Below are 18,045 nucleotides of genomic sequence, written 5' to 3' on the forward strand. Positions count from 1 at the left end.
CTAGGGGCAGACAGGAGAGGGCAGGACCCTGGGGGTCTGGGCCACCAACCTGGGGCACCTCCAGTGCTTGGTGGTACCCACGCTGGCAGCTTGGTGTGCAACCAGGTTCAAGTGGAGGACCTGGGCCTGTGACCCAGGGGAGTCATGGGAGTGGACACGGCAGAAGATGGCACGGGGACCCCGTTAGTGACCAGAACAAGTTGAGAGCCCTGGGAGGCCCTTGCTGGGAAAGGGAACGTGGCTGCAGCGAGGACAGAGTTTTCAAACATCACAGCCCCGAGGGTGCCGTTATCAGGGCTTCTGGGATGCCCATCTCCTCTCCTAGGTGCTGTCCCTAGGACAGGCTCAAAAGAGGGTCTGCAGGGTGAGCCCCTGCCCCCGGAGGGGCACCAGCCACCCTGGTACACTGGATGAGGCCCGCTCTTCCTACGGGAGACCGACCCCAGGAGTTCTGGGACCAGGCCTCACCTCTTCCGCCCTCCCTCCCCTACCACAGAGACACCGTCAAGTCAGGCAAGAAGAGCAAAGTGTTTATTTACACCTGGGTCTGTGCGTGAGCGTTCCCGAGGGAGCCTGCCTCTGAGAGCCCGCTCCTTCTTGGCAGACGGCTCGGGACCCCGGGACGCAGCCTTGGAGCCTCGCCACCCTCTCCCCACCCTGGGGCCTGGAGGTGGAGGTCTCACTCCAGCCCCAAAGCTAAACCTGCTTCCAGACGGAGGCTCCTGGGGCAAAAGACTCAGGTGAAATCCCACGAAGCGTCAGAGCCACCTGACAGACCCTCGGACGAGCCCTCACATGCAGCTCATCCCACCCGGGCCCCGGAGACCCCAGCCAAGAAAGCGGGACGAGCCGGGACGAGGAAGCCAGCGGGCTGCAAGCCAGTCCTCAGCGACGCATGGTCCGACGGTGGTCCTGACCTCACCGGGGATTGAATGGCACCCGGGTCTGAGCACCTTCGGCGGATGAGGAAGAGCTGGGCAGTTGTTAGTGGCAGGCAGGGGATGCAGCCAGAAGCCTCTTCCTTCTGCCTGCTTGGGGTCCGAAGCTGTTGAGACACCAGATGGCGATGGCCCTGAACCCAGGTCCAGTGCCAAGCACCGGGAGCTGCACGGCTGGAGCTTCTCCCGTGGGCCGGGGGTGCATCCTCCGAGGGGCCCACAGAGCGGCCGCAGACCCACGACATCGCGGCCGGGCCGACGCCCCAGCTTAAGAAGGTGCGTTCTGCCAGCTACAGGTACTGACACCGACTCAGGGAGGGGGTTGTGGGAGAAGCTGCTTTGCACAGAGTGAGCCTTTTCTAGTGTGCAAGGCGCCTAAACAGCGGCAGGCTGGACGACGGGCTGAGTGAGACCATAATGAAACACCTGTCCCAGGTCAGCAAGTCTGCACGGCTGAGCGAGCGGAGGAAGCGGAGCTGGGACCTGTGGACGGGCGTGCGGGGGGCGGGCCTCGCGGGGAGGAGGCACGTGGATGCAAAGGGGGACGCTATGTACACGTTACAGGGCTCGGGTAAACAGAGGATGTAGAAAAGGGGGCAGTGGAAACTCCTGTACAGTGGTGACAGGGGACAGAAGGCACAAGGACGATGACCCCAAACCATGCAGACAAAACACAGCCTGTGCAGCACAGCAAAGCAGAGGGGCCCGGAGAAGGCACGTCTCCCCAGACGACAGCACTGAGATCCTGCAGGGTCGGCGCCAGGGTGCCTCTCCCGGCCACCCCCCTGCTGCAGGCTCCGGGCAGACACCCCTCCGTTACAATCACGAGGAAAAGAGAAGCCTACGAGGTCGGAGCACCAATGTCATGTGGCATCAGGCTTCGCAGGGCCTACGCTTCTAGAAACACACCTTTCTAGAAGGCAGCCTATTTCCCAGGTAGGTAGGTGGAGCGTGGCAGGAGGGCAGGTAAACAGGCCCACGGCTCCGGCCTCTCCTGCTCCCTGCCCGTTCATGGACGCACTCAGAACGGGATGGCAGGGCCCAGAGGCCCCTAAGGTCAGCGGGGGTGGGGGTGGGGGGGGAGGGACTTCCGCAAAGTCACCCAGGAGGGCGTGGCCCCTCTAGCTTGAGGCCTCTTGCCAGCCTGAAGCATAGCATTAGAGGAGCTGGCCTAGTCCCAAAGGAGGAAAGGCCGGGCCGGGTGCCAGGGCTGCAGCCCCGAATGGCCCCTCTCCTTAATCTAAAACCCACCTCAGCCCTGAAAGAGAGTCGCTGTAGATCTGCCGGGTGAACAGTCGTTTCCTTAGCACTATAACCATCCCGACGCTTCCCCTGTTCCGATTGCATCTGAAGTTCGCTTTTTAGGTTTAAATTTGCTAATGCATTAAACACACATACCCACGGAGCACAAAAAGAGGGCTTAATTTCTTCCCGGTCCCCCAGGCCCCACGGGCCCCTGAAGGGCTTTGCCCGTTACTAAGTCCCTCACTGGAACAAAAGAGCCGTTCTGACCCTCAGGACCTGGCTCGGCCAGGAATCCAGCAGATTAGCGCCTGGAGCCTCCAGGGCTGGGTGGGGATGCTGGTATGGCTACTAACAGGGGAGGTGCTGGGGTGACCTTTAACCTCCCAGCCTGAAAACAGATCAGAGGCAAAACCCCCAAAGAGGGAATCCCCTCGGGCTCAGCTGTGCAAGTCGGTGGCTGCTGTTTCTGAGGCTGCTTTCGGCAGCCACCCCCACCCCCCGCCCCTTCCCCACCCCCACTCCATTCTACTCCCACTCTGGACTGTGTCTGATACATCCCAGCATGTGCCACCCACCGGCTCCACGAGCAACAGACAGAGACCGGCCCACTTGGGTTCGCTAACCCCTAGGCTAGTGAGAACAGCTGGATCCACCCACTCCTGAAGGCATCTGGCCTCCCATCCTAGGGGCGAGGGGTCTGCGAACGTCTCACCATCCGACATCATTACAGGAAAAGCCACCAACATCCCAGCAGGAGAACCCGCTATTATCCAGCACCTGGGTTAACAAGCCCAACAGAGGTTTTCTCCGCCTTTGGCCAGCAACCTCTTTGGCTGCACATTACCATCACCTGGGGAGCTCTTTAAACAGCTGGGTGCCTGGGCCACACCCACACCAATGAAATCCAAATCTCTGGGGGCCCAGGCAGCAGCATTTAACAAAATCTCCCCAGGTGATTCCAATGCACAGCCCAAGCTGAGAAACCCTGTTTCAGGCCCAGGTACTTTGGGAGGTTGTCCAGCTTTGTGTTTTTAATAGGTGAGAAATAAAGTGTATTAGACGTTTATAGATAAAGGATAATTTCCCTCTGACAATTCTTGAAGAATCTATGCATTTAAGATAACTTGCCTAACTCTGGCAATTCAAAGTTAATTTTTTTTTTTTTAAACACTTGCTGGTTCAACGAATTTTGTTGGGGCTCTGATTGAATGCAAGAATAGCTCAGAGTCATGTAAAATGTGAATCTGCTGCAGAACCCCCTCCCCACACCCCCAAACACCTCTAAACTTCACACAAGTTACTGCTAATCCCTACTTAGTACAGTTGCCAGGCTTAGCAAAACCAAAACCCACATGGGGCACCCAGTTAAATTATAATCACCTGGGGAATTCTTTAAAAAAAAAAACACAACACTGATGCCTGGGCCACACCCCACACCGACGGAATCAGAACCTCTGGGGACTGGGCCCAGTTATCAGAATTTTAAAAGCTTCTCCATTTAAAATGTGTCCCAAGTACTGCAGGGAACACCTACTGAAAGTCATTTGCTTACCTGAAATTCAGATTTCACTGGGCATCCTGTATACTATCTAGCAGCCCCACCGCTGAAGAGAGAAAAGCAGAACGCTCCACCGGAAAACAAAGGAAGGAGAAAACACAGGAAGAGAGCACGTTCTGCCCCACCTGGAGCAGTCAGTCCAGCTCTGGAACCTGCCCAGAGGCTGTGGGGCTGGGACCCCTCCAGCATCTGCCCCCCCCAGGCTAAAAAGCTACAGGCTCTTAAAAAGCCAATCTGATATTCTGGCTGAAGTGAAAAGGTTGGACTCAACATGGGGCGTGTGTTAAGTGGAACTCAGTCTCATTTTACAGTCAGCCCATTCCAGAGACCAGGTCCCGAGGGGCCTTCCCGACTAGCGCTTCCTGCGGGAGTCCGCTCCCGTGGCGCCCCCTGCAGGCTGACAGCTTTTTCCACCGCTTTCCTCTTGGCGGAGATTCCTTCCCACATTGTGACTTTATTAACTCAGGCCTCTGCGGCCTCCCCTGGAATTCCACATCAGGGCGACTAAACAGCACATAAACGGTTACACATAAAATGCTCACCCCTGGGGTGAGTCCCCCACAGACCAGGATCCGGATCCGGCTGGCCTCTCTGCAGGATGCCTCCCCATATAAAACCCAGACCAAAGCCACCTCGTGATTCATCATCTTTCCTGTCCTTTAACTCATGCCATTCCTTCCTACTAGCAAATTCTCAAGAGACCCACTCCTCGTGCCTTCTTTCCACCGCTGCTTCTGCTTAGACCCCTGGGGTGCCCAAGGAGACCAGTGTCCTTAGGGGGTTGAGAGACTCCCAGGAGACTGACCCCTGCCCTCATCTTCCTGGTGTGGGCAGCCCCAAAGTCCTGGATCAGACTGATGCAGCCCCATGATTTGCTGCAGGAAACAAATCCCATGCATACGCTTAGAAAGAAATCACGAAATCCAACAAAAGCAAACGTTGACTGGAATGGGATGAAGATCAGTCCTGGCCACAGCCCTGCTCTGTGAGCGGGAACACACTTGAGTCCCTAGGTCCCCTCTTCACCCTCTCTTGCCCTCTCTCCTTTGCATACACCCCTCCCCAAGATGCCCAAGCTTTCCTGTTCACACTAGAAGTGCTGAAGGAAACAAGAAACTGCAGGGGGGAAAATAAGACCATACATTGTTTATATGTATTTGGATTAAGGAAACAATTCACAAGCCATACAAAACTGAGACACATTGGAAAACTCAAAGGAAAGTACCGTATCTACTCCCAGCCACCTAGAACAAAACATCACATGAAAGATCCAGAGGGTGAATTTCCACCATGTGTCACCAGGATGGAAGACTAAGGTTTCCCTGCAACTTCCCCAACTGTCTCTCCCACCAGCACAGCGTTTGTTCCCCTGGCTGAGACCCGAGTTCAGGTGTGTTTCTAAAGGCTGGAACACGGGGCCCTCACCACCCAACTGAGCCAAGCCCAGAGCTTGGATTCTGAACATCCAAACCCAAGGCCATCACCAGGGACAGGTAAGCAAGGCCCACTTCTAGCCCGAGGGAGCTGTCGAGAGGGTCCGTCCATGTCCTCTCTTGAAAGGCATCCACGGAAAAGGATGCTGGCAGGGACCTGAGCGTGCTCCCGCCCGAAAATCGTGTCTTTGGCTGCCCAACGCCAACACGTGCCTTAGACTGTCCCCAGCCTCCTTCCCCTTTCTTTTAACCCTTCATGTACACCCAGGTGAACGCTGCTTATTTTTCACTGTCTTAAAAAACAAAACAGAGAGGGAGAGGTAGGTGAGCAGGGATGGAGAAGTTTGCGGGGAACTCTCAAAACGCCAAGAATTCTCAGGATGAAGGTCGCCCCCTCCAGCTCCTCCACAAACCTGAGTCCTTGGGACACTCTGTGCACAAGCCTCACACGGGCTGCCGGCTGGGGGCGGGGGGGCTCGTGCGGGGCCCCTACACGTTCCCCCCATACACTCCTTCTTCCTCTCCGAGCTCAAGCACCTGGGCCTGAAAGGTGGCCGAAGAGGTTGGTGAGGCATTTGAACTCCTGGAAAAGATCGTAATTTTGCTCCCACTCCCAGGGGGAAACAGGGATGAGGTGGAAGAGCCTGTCTCACTAGAGTACTTTTTAATCCTGGTCCCCAGAGGTAGAATCATTTTATCCAGTATCTGAAACACAAGCTTCTAGCTCTCATCATTACAGTAACTCCTGACCGCCGACCTCGCCCCCGCCCACCTCGGGGACCCTCTGCCCCTCGCAAAGGGACCACAAAGTGCAAGGACAGCTAACAGCCCAGATGGCGCCCGCAGCCACGGCCCACGCTCACCCCTTGCTGTGCGTATGGCCTCCCCCCATACACACCAGTACACGTTACACCACCGTGGCCAGAGACACATTAACGGTGTGCGTGGGAGCCCGGCCTGGGCCGCATCCTCAGGCAGGATCTGGCCCTTAATCCCGGGGTCCAGGGGTCCCGAGGCCACTCTGCAGCCAGGCCTCTTGTCTCAGTGTTTGATCTCGAGGATGGAGGGATTGTGGTCCAGGATGGCAAGGATAATCTTGTCCATGTACTGCCTCAGCCGGAAGTTGATCTCCTCCTGCTCCTTTAGGGCTTCCATGAGCTGAAGGGAACGAGAAAGAGAGGTCAGAGGCCGGGCCGGGGCTGGGGTGCGGGCACAGCCAGTGCCCCAAGACCAGCCTCAGAGCTCGGAGCCAGGGCACGAGTCTAAGTCATCACACCCAGGGAGGGTTAAACACGAAGATGCCCAGGCCACACCCCCAGGGAGTCTCATATCACTGGCCCATGGAGGAGTCCAGGTATGGGTGATTTTCTGATAAAGGTAGAGAACACTGGCCAGAGGCATTTATAATCAGGAGTGACATCCGAAGTCCTTAAGACTGCCAGCTGTTTCCTCTGCCTGGAATGTCCCCCTCACCACCCTCCGGCCCTGCCGTTGTTCTTCTCCAGGTCAACTCCTGCCGTGTCCTTTAGGCTGTAACTGAAATGCTGCCTCTGCCCGCAGGCTGGAGGCTGGTGCCCGGCTCACATGGGAGCTCCTTGAGGCCCAGAGGCCAGCTCTTAGCTGTGTGTCCCAAGCACAGGGTAAGGGTTCAGTGACTCATGATTCGTGTTGAAATCTAATCTGGGTATTTCGGAGGCCTGATCTTTCATAAGCACACCCCAGTGGGGCAGAAAGAGTGGGCTTTGGAGCTAGAGACCTGGGTCCCTCTCCCTTCGTAAGTTGGGTGATCTTGTGTCCTGATCTCCCCATCTGTGACAGGCAAGTGTTCAGAAAGCCTTCGAGTTCTCAGAAGATTAAGCGAAGACATACTGCAAGCAGGTGCCCAAGAAATGCCAGCGTCCTTCCCCTCTTGACTTGGGGGAGGGGTCGTCCAGCCTCCCCTGGATTATAAGTTGATGACATCAACTGGCCATTTCGGCATGTTCCTGGCAGAGCGAAGACTCAGACTCCGTTCTGCTCCCAAACCCATGCTCCTCCCACCACGTACAGGAAATCAGAGCAGATTTAACTCCACCTGTAGCCTCCTCACCTCACCGCTCTGCCCTGTCACTCGGGGTCACTGCAGATGGGGACTTCGAGGGGCCAGGCCCTGGGCAGCCTGAGGCTTGTCATCGAGACAGGTGAGATGGGGCAGGACTCACAGGTGAGGAGCCAGGCTCCAAGGCGAGAGCCGGTGGGCACATTACCTCATCACGAGAGGCTGTGTCTATTTCCGCAGCCAGTGACTGGGCTTTGGTCTGGGTGGCAAAGAGGTTCTTCGCTTCGTAGAGGCTGAGGCTCAAGATCTGCCCGTTCAAGTCGTCATTCTGATCCCGCAGCTTATGATTCTCCTGGGGAGGGGGACAAAGGCAATACCAACTCCCACCGGAACCCACTTCTCCGCATCCACTGCTCCCTGACTGCCACCAGCACCCTCTCCTCCCCTTGGGCGTGTGTCATGGCCAGTTCAGGACACCCACAGATGACGGGGCATCTGCCACGCTTGAGGGGGAGGAGGGCTGGGTCCTGGGAGGTCCTGGGGTTCTGAGGAGGAGTTACAGCCCTGCTCAGGGAGCCAAGTTTCTAGACAGGGGCATGGCTCCAGGCCACCCCTTCCTCCCTGGAGGTGGGTGAGCCAGAAGAGGGGTCCCGGAGGCCCTGTGTGAGGACACCGCCCACCCAGTGGCTCCTTCTCCAACACTGGCCCTTGGTGAGGAGAAGCAATGCTCTGGATCTCTGGGCTGGCAGGTCAGCTCATCTCCTTGGCTCCTCCTGCAGCCAGGCTCAGGAATCCCGCTCTTGGGAGTTCTTTCCAGGGGCACCCTCGCTCCTGAGTACAGCAGGCCCGGTACTGTCCTGCCCAGACCCTGGTGACCAGCCCTGCACTCTAGCTTTTGCCTAAAGGCTCCTAACTGCTCACACTTGGGGCCTAGGGCGCCCCCTCGTGGCTGAGAAGGGCTGGGGTTTAGGATTGCTGTGGGAGCTGAACCTCCAGCACTTCTGCTTCCGGGGGTCGGGGGGTGGTCAACTCAGAGTCTCTGGGTGCGGGCTTCCCGTGGCATCACGCCCTCTCTGGGTCACTGCCCCCTCCTGATCCCGCTTCCCCCACCCCCAACTGGTCTCCAATCGTGGGAGTGCTTCCGGAAACCATCTGAAATGGAATCCTGGGCGCGGGGTCTGCTCCTGGGAGAACCCAACGCAGCGAGGCACTACTGGGTGGCTGGGTAGAGTCTCCCCCCCACCCCATGTGCCCAGGACAGAAGACGGGTGTCTGCTTCTTTTCACGGATGCTGAGCAGAGCCCCTGGGATTTCCATCTGCCTTGGCTGAGCCGTGAGACGGGGACCAGCAGCCCTGACGACGAGGGTGTCGGGAGGAGCAGGCAGTTACGTCGGGGAAGGGGGCGCTACGGCCCTCGGCCCCTCACAGGAGACCCACCCGGAGGGGACCTGGACACCTGATCCCGTGGGCCAGAGGCTCCCAGGGCCCACCTGCTTGAGCCGCTTGACCTCATGCTCCAGCTCCACCTCTCGGGCCCTGGCATTGAACTCGCCCAGGCCGGAGGACGAGCCGCGGCCCCTGCCCGGCCGCTCGCACTCCAGCTTGTACATCTGCAGGTGCTCCAGCTCCTTGCGCAAGTCCTCGATGAGCTGCGGGGGAAAGAGGCTGGTTGGCGGGAGCAGGGGAGCGGGGCATGTGGTGGGGGGGTGGGGGGGGTAGCCCTGGCACCTGCCGGCCCGGGACCCACCTCCTGCGTCGCCTCCCGCTCCTTCTGGAACTCAAGGCGGTTCTGCCGCAGCTTGTCCATCATGCGCTTGTACAGGTCCATCTCATCCTTGAGCCGCAGGCTGGTGTCCTCCAGCCGGTCGGACATGCGCTGCCGCTCCTGGAGCCGGGGAGACCGGGGCACAGGGAGAGTTCCCAGGGGGCCCGCGGTGCCCCAGGGGCTTTGCTGGGGGCCAGGGCAGCCACCTCGACAAATGGACCATCAGACCAGCCCCTTGGACAGAGCCTTCCGAGGCACGGATTAAAGAAATGACCAGATCCCCTAGGAGTCTAGAGACACAGCTAGAAAAATCTCAGGTCTCTGAAGCCGTTCAGTGATGCCAGATGGACTTGAATAAGAAAGTAAGACGCCCTGGACTTCCCTGGTGGTGCAGTGGTTAAGAATCCGCCTGCCAATGCAGGGGACACGGGTTCGAGCCCTGGTCCGGGAAGATCCCACATGCCACGGAGCAATTAAGCCTGTGAGCCACAACTACTGAAGTCCGTGCGCCTAGAGCCCGTGCTGCACAACAAGAGAAGCCACTGCAACGAGAGGCTGGCACACCGCAAGGAAGAGTAGCCCCTGCTCGCCGCAACTACAGAAAGCCCGTGCGCGGCAACGAAGACCCAATGCGGCCAAAAATAAATAAGTAAAATAAATAAATTTAAAAAAAAGAAGGTAAGACCCCAAACAGAAGCTAACCTCTTTCTTTTTTTTATTATTTTACCCCGTAATACAAGGAAATAGATACTCACTATAGAAAATTTGGAAAATAAGAAATATGGAAAAATGAATTATTACTCATGTTTGACGCCTTTTTTTTTTTTTTTTGGCTAGAGCAATTTTATTAGAATTTCAGAAATTAGAAACTAAAGGCCTCCGATGGCCAACGCAGCCTCTCTGTGGATTTGCCTCAAGATCCAAGTCTGAGCGATGCCTGGACCTGCTGCTTACCTCATCCAACTTCTCTGTTTGTGACTTCAGCCGAGTCACTGTCGTTCTAAGCTCGGTATTTTCTTCCTCTAATTGCTGCACCCTGGGGAAAGGAGAAGGACAAGAATGTCAAAAATGGAGATTCCCTTACAATTTGACAGTTTGCAGCAATTCTCCGCTCCCTGGGGGGTACATACCAGAAAATGAGAGAGAGAGAGAGAGAGAGAGAGAGAGAGAGAGAGAGAAACAGAGAGAGAGAGAAAGAGAGGGAGAATATGAATAATTGTTCCAAATGGTAATATGGCTTTGAGCTTCCTGTCATCCAAGGCAAAATGGTAAAGACTCTGAGTTATTATTATTTTTGGATAAAAGGAAACACTTGTTTGTGAATGAATAAGAACATAAGGTTCTTTCTGCATACTGCTTAGGGCCTGAAAACCCCCGGGGTTGCGGAGCGGGTAGGCAGTGGTATTCTTCTGCTAATGGACAGTCCTCCTGTGGCATCTGGGGCAGGGCCCTCCTGTTAGGATTCACCATTGGAAGGCAACCTTCTCCCCCGCATCTCCCCCAGGGCTCTGCCCTCCGAGCGCTCGCTGCAGCTGACGCCCACGGGCGGTGGTTCCTCTGTGTTCATGTTCACCAGGGACTGTCCAGGTCAGTTTTCAGTGACCTGAGAAGAGGGGTAGGTGAGTTGGGCCGTTGGCCAGTGGCACCAGGACAGTGCAGGGCCATTTCTGGTAGGGCATTCCCTCTCCTTCCCACTGTCATGTCCTCCTTCGTGGAGAGAGGGCTTCCTGGCCCCCACTGCCCTCTGGGCTCCCCAGGAGAAGCCCCTGGGCCAGGGCCTAAGGGGAATTCAGACCACCCCCCCACCCCCTGACGAGGCCACCTCTCTTGAGGCACAAAGCACGCTGCAGACTCTGGGAGCGCTGCCTGCAGCATCTGTGGGAACAGCGCCCCCTGGAGTTGGACAGGGGCATGGGTTAGGGGACAGTTCCCAAGAGGGCCGGCTTTCTGTGCTCGGCCTCAGCCCTGGTCTGCACTCCCACCGTCTTCTTCCACCACCTGCGTCCCAGCCACCTCTCCCAGGCCAGCCGACTGGCCGGCTGTCAGGAGCAGGCAGAGAACGTGATGCTTAATGAGGTACCAGTCTCATTAAGAAACAGATGCAAAACAGCAGCTTCTAGAACACCCGTGGAAACTTAAGATGAAGCCCTGGTCGATAAAGGGGACAAAGCGGGTCTCAGGCACCGGGGAGTTGGGAGGTCTCACCCAGCTGCACAGGGGTCTGGCCCACCAAGTTCCTTCGGGCCTGCCTGACCTCAGCAGGCAGGGGACCACCTGCATGCCAGCCGTGAGGTACAAGGTGGGAGCCCACCTCCCAACCCGCCCCCCACCCCGGCTGGACCTGTCAGACTGCAGAGGCTCAGCTCAGACACCGGGGCCACAGGGGGCCTGAGAAGGGCAGGGGCAGCCATCCTCTCTGCCGGGGGCCCAGGTGGCCTCCCTGGCCTGTGTCGGGGGAGGGCCTTGGCATCATCACAGCCCTCAGCTGTGTGCAGTGTTCTCACGTGCATCAGCCGACCTGCCTTCCTGGTCACTCTCCAGGGAGGGCTGACAGATGGATACTGAGGCCCAGAGAGTGACCGAGTATGTCCAACGTCATGGAGCTAATGGGTGACCAAGCCAGACTCCCAGGTCCGTCCTCCTCTCCCTGCCTGCCGCAGGTTCCAACAGCCATACCCGAGGCCCGGGAGCAGCCCTGCTTATCCTTGGTGTCTGGGGCCTGGGGTCAGTGCGCCCCAGTGTTCAGGGTCGGGAAGAATCTGACAGCAGGGGGCGCTCCAAGCCTGGACATCAGACCCAGCAGTGGACTCAAGGCAAGACCACTGTGTTTTTGTTTTTGTTTTTTTAACCTATTCTCCTATTGATAGACATGCGTCGTTTCCAGTTGTACCTACTACAAACATTCTTTTACCTGCTTCCTAGAGAACACATCCATGTGTTCAAGTATCAAAAGTAGACTTACAGGAGGCTTCCCCTTGGGGCTCAGTTTTCCCATCCATACAATGGGAACGGCGCCTGCCCACAGGGCGAGACCTGGGTGTGAGGGCGCATCAGAGGGCAGAGGGCACTGGGCCATCCCGCGGGCCCACCTGGTGTTCAGCAGCTCGATCTCCGTGCTGCGCTCCCGTTCCAGCTTGCTGTAGGCCTCACGGTGGCGCCGAGCCTCCTCCTCCAGGGCCTGCTCGGCCATGGTCTCCTGATCCTTCACCATCTCCTCCAGTTCGTGCACCCTGAGGAGAGGGGCGCGGACTCCAGTGCAGGGCAAGCTCTTGCGGCCTGACTCTCCTCCCCCGAACCCAGGCTGCGACCACTGGGAGCCCCGGACCCCAAGACCCTGACACCCCAACTGTGGGCCGGCAGCTTCACTGACAGATGAACGAGGGACCCCACGGCATCTAAGGAGAGGCGTGCCAGCCACACCCGCCACCGGAGCCGGGAGGGGGCAGTCCTGGCAGTTGAAGGGGCTCTCCCAGGGCGGGCATGGAGAGGGCTGGCCTCGCCACAGTGGGTCAAACAGCCCTCAGGCCTCACCGACTCTTTTTGCTCCCTTCCTTCCCGCTGGTCCCCCTCTGATCAATAGCTCAGCTCACTGGGCACCTTGACCGCAAAGATAGGCACATCCTGGCTGGTGGTGAGCCTGCCAGAGCCGGGTAAGGCCAGGCCTCACTGTGGACATCGTAACCCCACTACTGGCGGCCTAGTTGGTATATCAGTCTGGGGCACCTTTCACTGGCAACAGTCCCTCCATGGAGCTGAACTTCTGGGGTGTACAAGAGGACTCATCTTTGGGCCCTACAAGGTTGAGGACCAGACCCTGGACGGGCATCAGTTTACCAAGTTTTATGCCATCCTGTGAGGACTACACCATACACGCACCACCGCACTGAGTCACGTTCAGTGGGCCTCTGTTGGGCGGAGGGCGCAGCAATGCCTGGACCCTTCCCACCGGTGGCAGGTGTGAGCCCCCAACTCGTACCAGCCTCTCCCTCTGCAGAGCTTGTCCCCCAGAAGGGATGTCAGGCTCTCATCGTTGTGGGACAGAGAGAGACAGGAAATGGATCCCAACTCCTCCCTTTCACCCGAGCTGGGGCTGCAGACCTGGGGGGCCGAGGTCAAGCTCTGCCTGTCTCCCTGTCCCCAGAGACCTGTCCTCCTGGGCACCCAGCGTGGGCAGGGCCCACAGCCACGGGCTGACGTATCACAGACCCTCAGAGCTAGAAGGACCTGCAGGTTAGCCACCCCACCTCACTCCGCCCAGCTTCTCCTGGGGGCTCAGTAACACGGACCACCCTCCATGCCCACGTCTCAGCCAAGGCCGGGCCTGACCTGTGCACCAGCTGTGTGTTCTCCTGCTTCAGCTTGCTCTTCAGGTCCCCGTTGGTCAGGCTGTCATTCTCCAGCTCTGTCACCTTTTTTTCCAGAAAACTCACCTACCGTAGGGGGGCAGGGGTGGGGTGGAGGAAACCTTTTAAGTCCACAGGACTGAGAACCTAACAATGGTGGGACTGACGGCTAGGACCCCCGCGTGACTGTGAGTGAAGAGTCGTGCTGGGTGGGGCTGGGGGTGGATGTGCCCATGTGATCGGGGCCACCTACGCCCGACTCCTGGGCAGGGACAGGGTCTCCCAAGTCCCCAGGCAGCCGCCAGGAGCCCCTCCCCCCACAGCCAGGGGGGCACGCCCATGTCACAGCCCCGCCGCCCGCCCAGGCCCACCTTCTCAGTGATGCCGTTATCACAGGAGTCGATGCTGTCCCGGAACAGGTCCTCGGTGCTGCCGTTGCTGCTGCTGAAGTTGCTGCTGTGCATGAGCTGCCTGCACACGGTGGGGGGAGGCGTGTCTGGCTGCAGGGGCCCTGGGGAGACTGGGGTCCAGACTCAGGCTATGGGCTGGGGGAGCACCCGGGACCCCAGGGAGGGTGCCCTCACCCAGCCAGGGGAGCAGAGTGGCCTGACTTCTGAACTCAAGAGATCACTCTGCTCTGAGGACGGCAGACGGGGCTCCTGAGCCCCGGCAGACGTGGCCGATCCATCAGAGCCCTTTCCCGCTGCGTCAGTACGCTGTGCACACTGGTGTTCCAGCGGGCAGCTGCCACAGACCAGAGCTGGTGGAGGAGCCCCCCACCCCGGCCCCTTCCACCTGGAAAACCGCCCCGTGCAGGCAGCCTGGTACCACAGCCCCGGCAGAGGGCCTGGGCCCCCTGAGACCACCCAGCCCTCTACCAAGCCGTTCCTGCTACATCTCTGGGGACCCAGGTGGTGGGCAGTGGGAGGGAGACCCACCCAGGCTTTGCAGGACGGTGGGTCGGTGGCTGGGACTGGAAACGGGCCCTGCTGCCCAGGTAACTCTTGCCTGAGGCAGAACCCAGCCGCGTCCCCCTCCCAGCCAGCAGCCAGGGTCTCAGCCAAGAGACTGTCCCACCCCAGCTCCCGGACACTTGCTGGCAGCTCCCAGAGCCCCGGGTGTGGAACTGGGGCGAGTGAGCAGGAGAGCGGGAGCGGGACCCTGGCAGGCCCAGGAGGTCAGCTGTGCAGGATTTAACCTGGACCAGAGGGACCAGCTCCAGGGGGGACACTCACGCCCCATCTCTGCCAGCGGGAAGCCCAGGGCCTCTGCTGGTAGAGCTGCCAGCTCCGGAGCCCAGGGAAAGGCACCGGCAGCCGTGAGGGCGGCTGTGTCTCTCAGGGCACCCCTGGTGTGCCTGCCTGAGGCGGGGGCAACGGAGGGCTTGGAGAGGCCGCCCGCTGCCAGAGGGACAGAAGGGACGAGGGATGGGGTTGGCGAGGAGGCCGGCCCTGCTTTCTCGCAAGCGGAGCTTCCTCGGCCTGCACTGCCTGGGACGCCTCGTCCCCCTCTGCACGTCCAGCTGCACGCAGGGCACTGGCTGGGTCTGGGCTGCTGGCACGGAGTCGGCCACCCTGGCAGCAGGAGCACAGTGAAAGGGGACAGCATTCAACCCGCACTACCCTGAGGGAGGCCTTACCGTCCAAAGGCTGTGCTAGAGATCTTCCGGTTGGGGCTAGAGACAGAGAGTGGGGTGGGGGGAGAGAGGGGGAGAGAGAGGAAAGGACGGTTGAACAGAGAGGCCTTTAGCCCACTCCTTCCTCTGCCCCGGCTGCAAGAGATCAAAGCGCGGGCGAGGCTTTTTCCTGCCCTCACTAATCAGCTTGGCCCTGAGAAGCAGCCCCCGATCACCTGCCAGGACAGAGCGGGGCCACCTTCCCCGCTGCTTCTCCCTCTGGTGCCCACCCCACCCGCCCCTATGCTGGGCCACGGGGCCTCACCTGTTGGCCTTCAGGTTTTTCAGTCGGGCTTCCAAATCATTGAGCAGGTTGATTTTCTTGCAGCACTGAGAGCAGTAAACATCCAGCAATTCGCTGTTGTACGCGTGCCGCATCTTCCTAGGCGTCTGCCCCGCGCTGGGTCGTGAGAGGGAAAGAAATCACCTTCTGAACTGCTGTCCAGTCTGGTGCCCTGCCCCGTCCTGCCGAGCTTACTATTAGATTCTCCAAAACCTGTGAGCCTTGTGTGTGTGTTTGGGGGCGGGGGCGGGTGGGGAGTGGAAGTACAGCAATAGATCTCCCTCCTCCAGCGCTCTCAAAGAGAGGAAGTCAATGAGTTGTACCCATTTCACAGAGAAGGCAACTGAGAGCTAATGTCAGAGTAATGACTCAGCTGCGCGGGAAGGTATCAATAGGCCACTTGGAGCCTTCGGCCTTCCAGGTTGGTTGTGTTTCTTCCCCAAGACAGAAGGAAGGAGGAATTCCAGACCCCCAATCAGGGTTTAAAGGCAGCACCCCCCGCCCGCACCCCCCCACCACAGGAGCAGAGCCCAGTTAGCTCACGACTCCGCCAGCTGAACCCCCGCTAGGATGAGGCTGGACTGGTTCTGCCACTTTTCCTGGACCCCAAATGCCACTCCAGACCAAGGGGACACCTGGAGGACACCGACGACCCCAGGTCCGAGTAGACGTTGGTCCTGGTCTCGTCGTCGGGGCAGGGGCTGCTGGGGGCACAGTCCACGTCATCCGCCTCCCCGTAGTCTTCAAACTGCTCCTCGTTGCTGATGAGTGAGGCGGTGGAGTGTGTGGAGAGGTCCGACGTGGTCATGGACGGAGTGCGGCCCAGGGACCTGAGTGTAAGACAAGGGTCGGCTGTGAACGGGGCGCCACCACAGCCTGCAGGGCCGAAACTGGCCACACCTTCCAGGAGGTCCACGGGTGCCAAGATACCAGGAGCCTGATGAAGGCTGTACTTCTTGACCTGGTAAGCACACTTTAGGGACCTCATCCTAAGGGAAACACCTCACCACAGAAAAGGTTTCTGCACGAGAGATGTTCAAACCGATGCTGCCCTAGAGCAGCCAAACATTGCTTACAACTCAATGGTTTATGGACAGCTACACTGAATTAGCTATTAAATTATACTATATATCAGTAAATGAAATGGTCACATAAATTATGGACTCTCAAATCATTGTGGATAGGTTTGTAAAAAATATTGGCGTAATGTGGAAAAATTAAAAGTGAAAGTATTTTTTGATTGAAAAACGTTCTAAAAATTAAAACTAAAAACTAAACTTAAAAAAATTATTTTGAAGTTTTAAAAATTAAAACTAAAAATTAAACCAAAAGTTAGATATAAAATTTTAGACATAATAAGTCTAAGCATGTAAAGGGTCTACACAGAAGAAGGTAAAGCAGGAAATAAAAATATTTAAAAGGCAAGAGGGCTTGGGTTTGGGTGGTGGGACCATGAGTAAAGTAAGTTATTTGCCCTTCATTCTCACTTTTCCTCCCTTTTTCAAGTTCTGTGTAAGTGCTTATGCTCCAACAATGAATGAGGTTTAAAAATAAACAACAATGAGCCAGTAGGCAGGATGCTTCTCCTAGTTCATAGAGTGGATTTCTAGCCCAAAGAAGCCTAATGCCACAGAACACAGGTCAGAGACCCCAGGCCTCTCACGGGTGACCCAGTGTGGCCTGGGACAGAGTCAGTGGCTGGCTGAACCCTGTCTACAACCTAAGAACAAAGAAGTACAACTAACTCATCACCTGCCAAAACATATCTTCCCTTGAGTCGTTGTGCAGCAGTTTCTGCGTATCCTTAACTCGTAAACTAGGATCTCTCCAACCTACTGATAAGCCTGTGCACTCAAAGAATGGGACAGTGATTTTCAAACTGTGCCCCTGAGGAACCCTGGTTTCCATCTAAGAATCACAGCGTTAATGATAGGGCGCTGAAGATTAGGTCTCTGGGTATCTCCACCTTATTTTATTTATTTACTTTATTTATCTGTCCTTGGGCTCCTGAGCACCTCGGGTTGAATTAGTCACATTCCTCACTTCTTTCTCCTGTAAATTTTACCAAATCTCTCGGCACCCCTGCTGCTGGCTGCCTCCTGGTGACTGGCCCCAGATAACACCCTGAATGATCAGGTGGCAGATGATTAGCCATATGACCAGCTGTCCTTGGGCTGGCTGGTCACCAGCGCAGCGGATGGACCGCCCCCGGGAAGCAACACGGATGAGCAGCTCCAAAGGACCCCTCCTCGACAGTGTGATTCCCAGAGCCACTTGGGTTTGCGAACCCCGGCACTGAGGAAATATACTAGGTTGAAACATATGCACTTGCCTTTTTCTTGAAGGTCGAACATGATTAAAAATCGACCATTTCGTTATGGTAAGATTGATACCGGAAGCCCTCTCCTCCCTCTCCAAATCTCCGGCCGTGACCATCACCTTCTCCCGACACGTGGAGCTCCAGGCAGTTTTAACTCACTTGTCCTCTGGAAGGAACAGGCCCCCGAGCCCTGCATCCTTGTCCTCGGCGGGAATCCCGACCGGCCCCTCCAGGCTCCGGGTGCTCTCCGTGGGGCCGTCCATGTCCGACTCCTGGGGGCCCTCGGGCGGGGCCAGCGTCATGGCCTCGTCCTCATCCACAGGAAAGAAGCCGGACTCCCTGGGGAGGAGCTCGCCATCAGCAAAGGTGGGGTCTGGCACCTCGCTGCCCTGGGGAAGACAGAAGGGGGGGCAGCGCGAGTGAGCCTGGCTCCCCGAGGCTCAGCA

At 57.7% G+C, this 18,045-nt stretch overlaps 1 protein-coding gene across 2 annotated transcripts in view; it reads right to left on the bottom strand.

Annotated features, from left to right (window-relative positions):
• Positions 1-509: 509 nt before the first annotated feature.
• The window catches only part of RAB11FIP4 (RAB11 family interacting protein 4), a 121,026-nt gene continuing 103,490 nt past the window's right edge, over positions 510-18,045 (bottom strand). For both annotated transcript variants that reach the window (XM_082371283.1, XM_082371284.1), the window contains 12 exons: positions 17,759-17,988; positions 15,915-16,109; positions 15,262-15,396; positions 14,961-14,996; positions 13,693-13,792; positions 13,305-13,408; positions 12,068-12,208; positions 9,933-10,014; positions 8,961-9,098; positions 8,704-8,862; positions 7,421-7,564; positions 510-6,332 (listed from right to left, as the gene is read on the bottom strand). In XM_082371283.1, coding sequence (XP_082227409.1) covers positions 6,216-6,332; positions 7,421-7,564; positions 8,704-8,862; positions 8,961-9,098; positions 9,933-10,014; positions 12,068-12,208; positions 13,305-13,408; positions 13,693-13,792; positions 14,961-14,996; positions 15,262-15,396; positions 15,915-16,109; positions 17,759-17,988 — 1,581 coding nt within the window. In that variant the 3' untranslated portion in view covers positions 510-6,215. The remainder of the gene's footprint in view (positions 6,333-7,420; positions 7,565-8,703; positions 8,863-8,960; positions 9,099-9,932; positions 10,015-12,067; positions 12,209-13,304; positions 13,409-13,692; positions 13,793-14,960; positions 14,997-15,261; positions 15,397-15,914; positions 16,110-17,758; positions 17,989-18,045) is intronic.

The sequence above is a fragment of the Balaenoptera borealis genome (genome assembly GCF_965194805.1).
Source record: "Balaenoptera borealis genome assembly, chromosome: 20".
NCBI classification, from domain to species: Eukaryota; Metazoa; Chordata; class Mammalia; order Artiodactyla; family Balaenopteridae; genus Balaenoptera; species Balaenoptera borealis.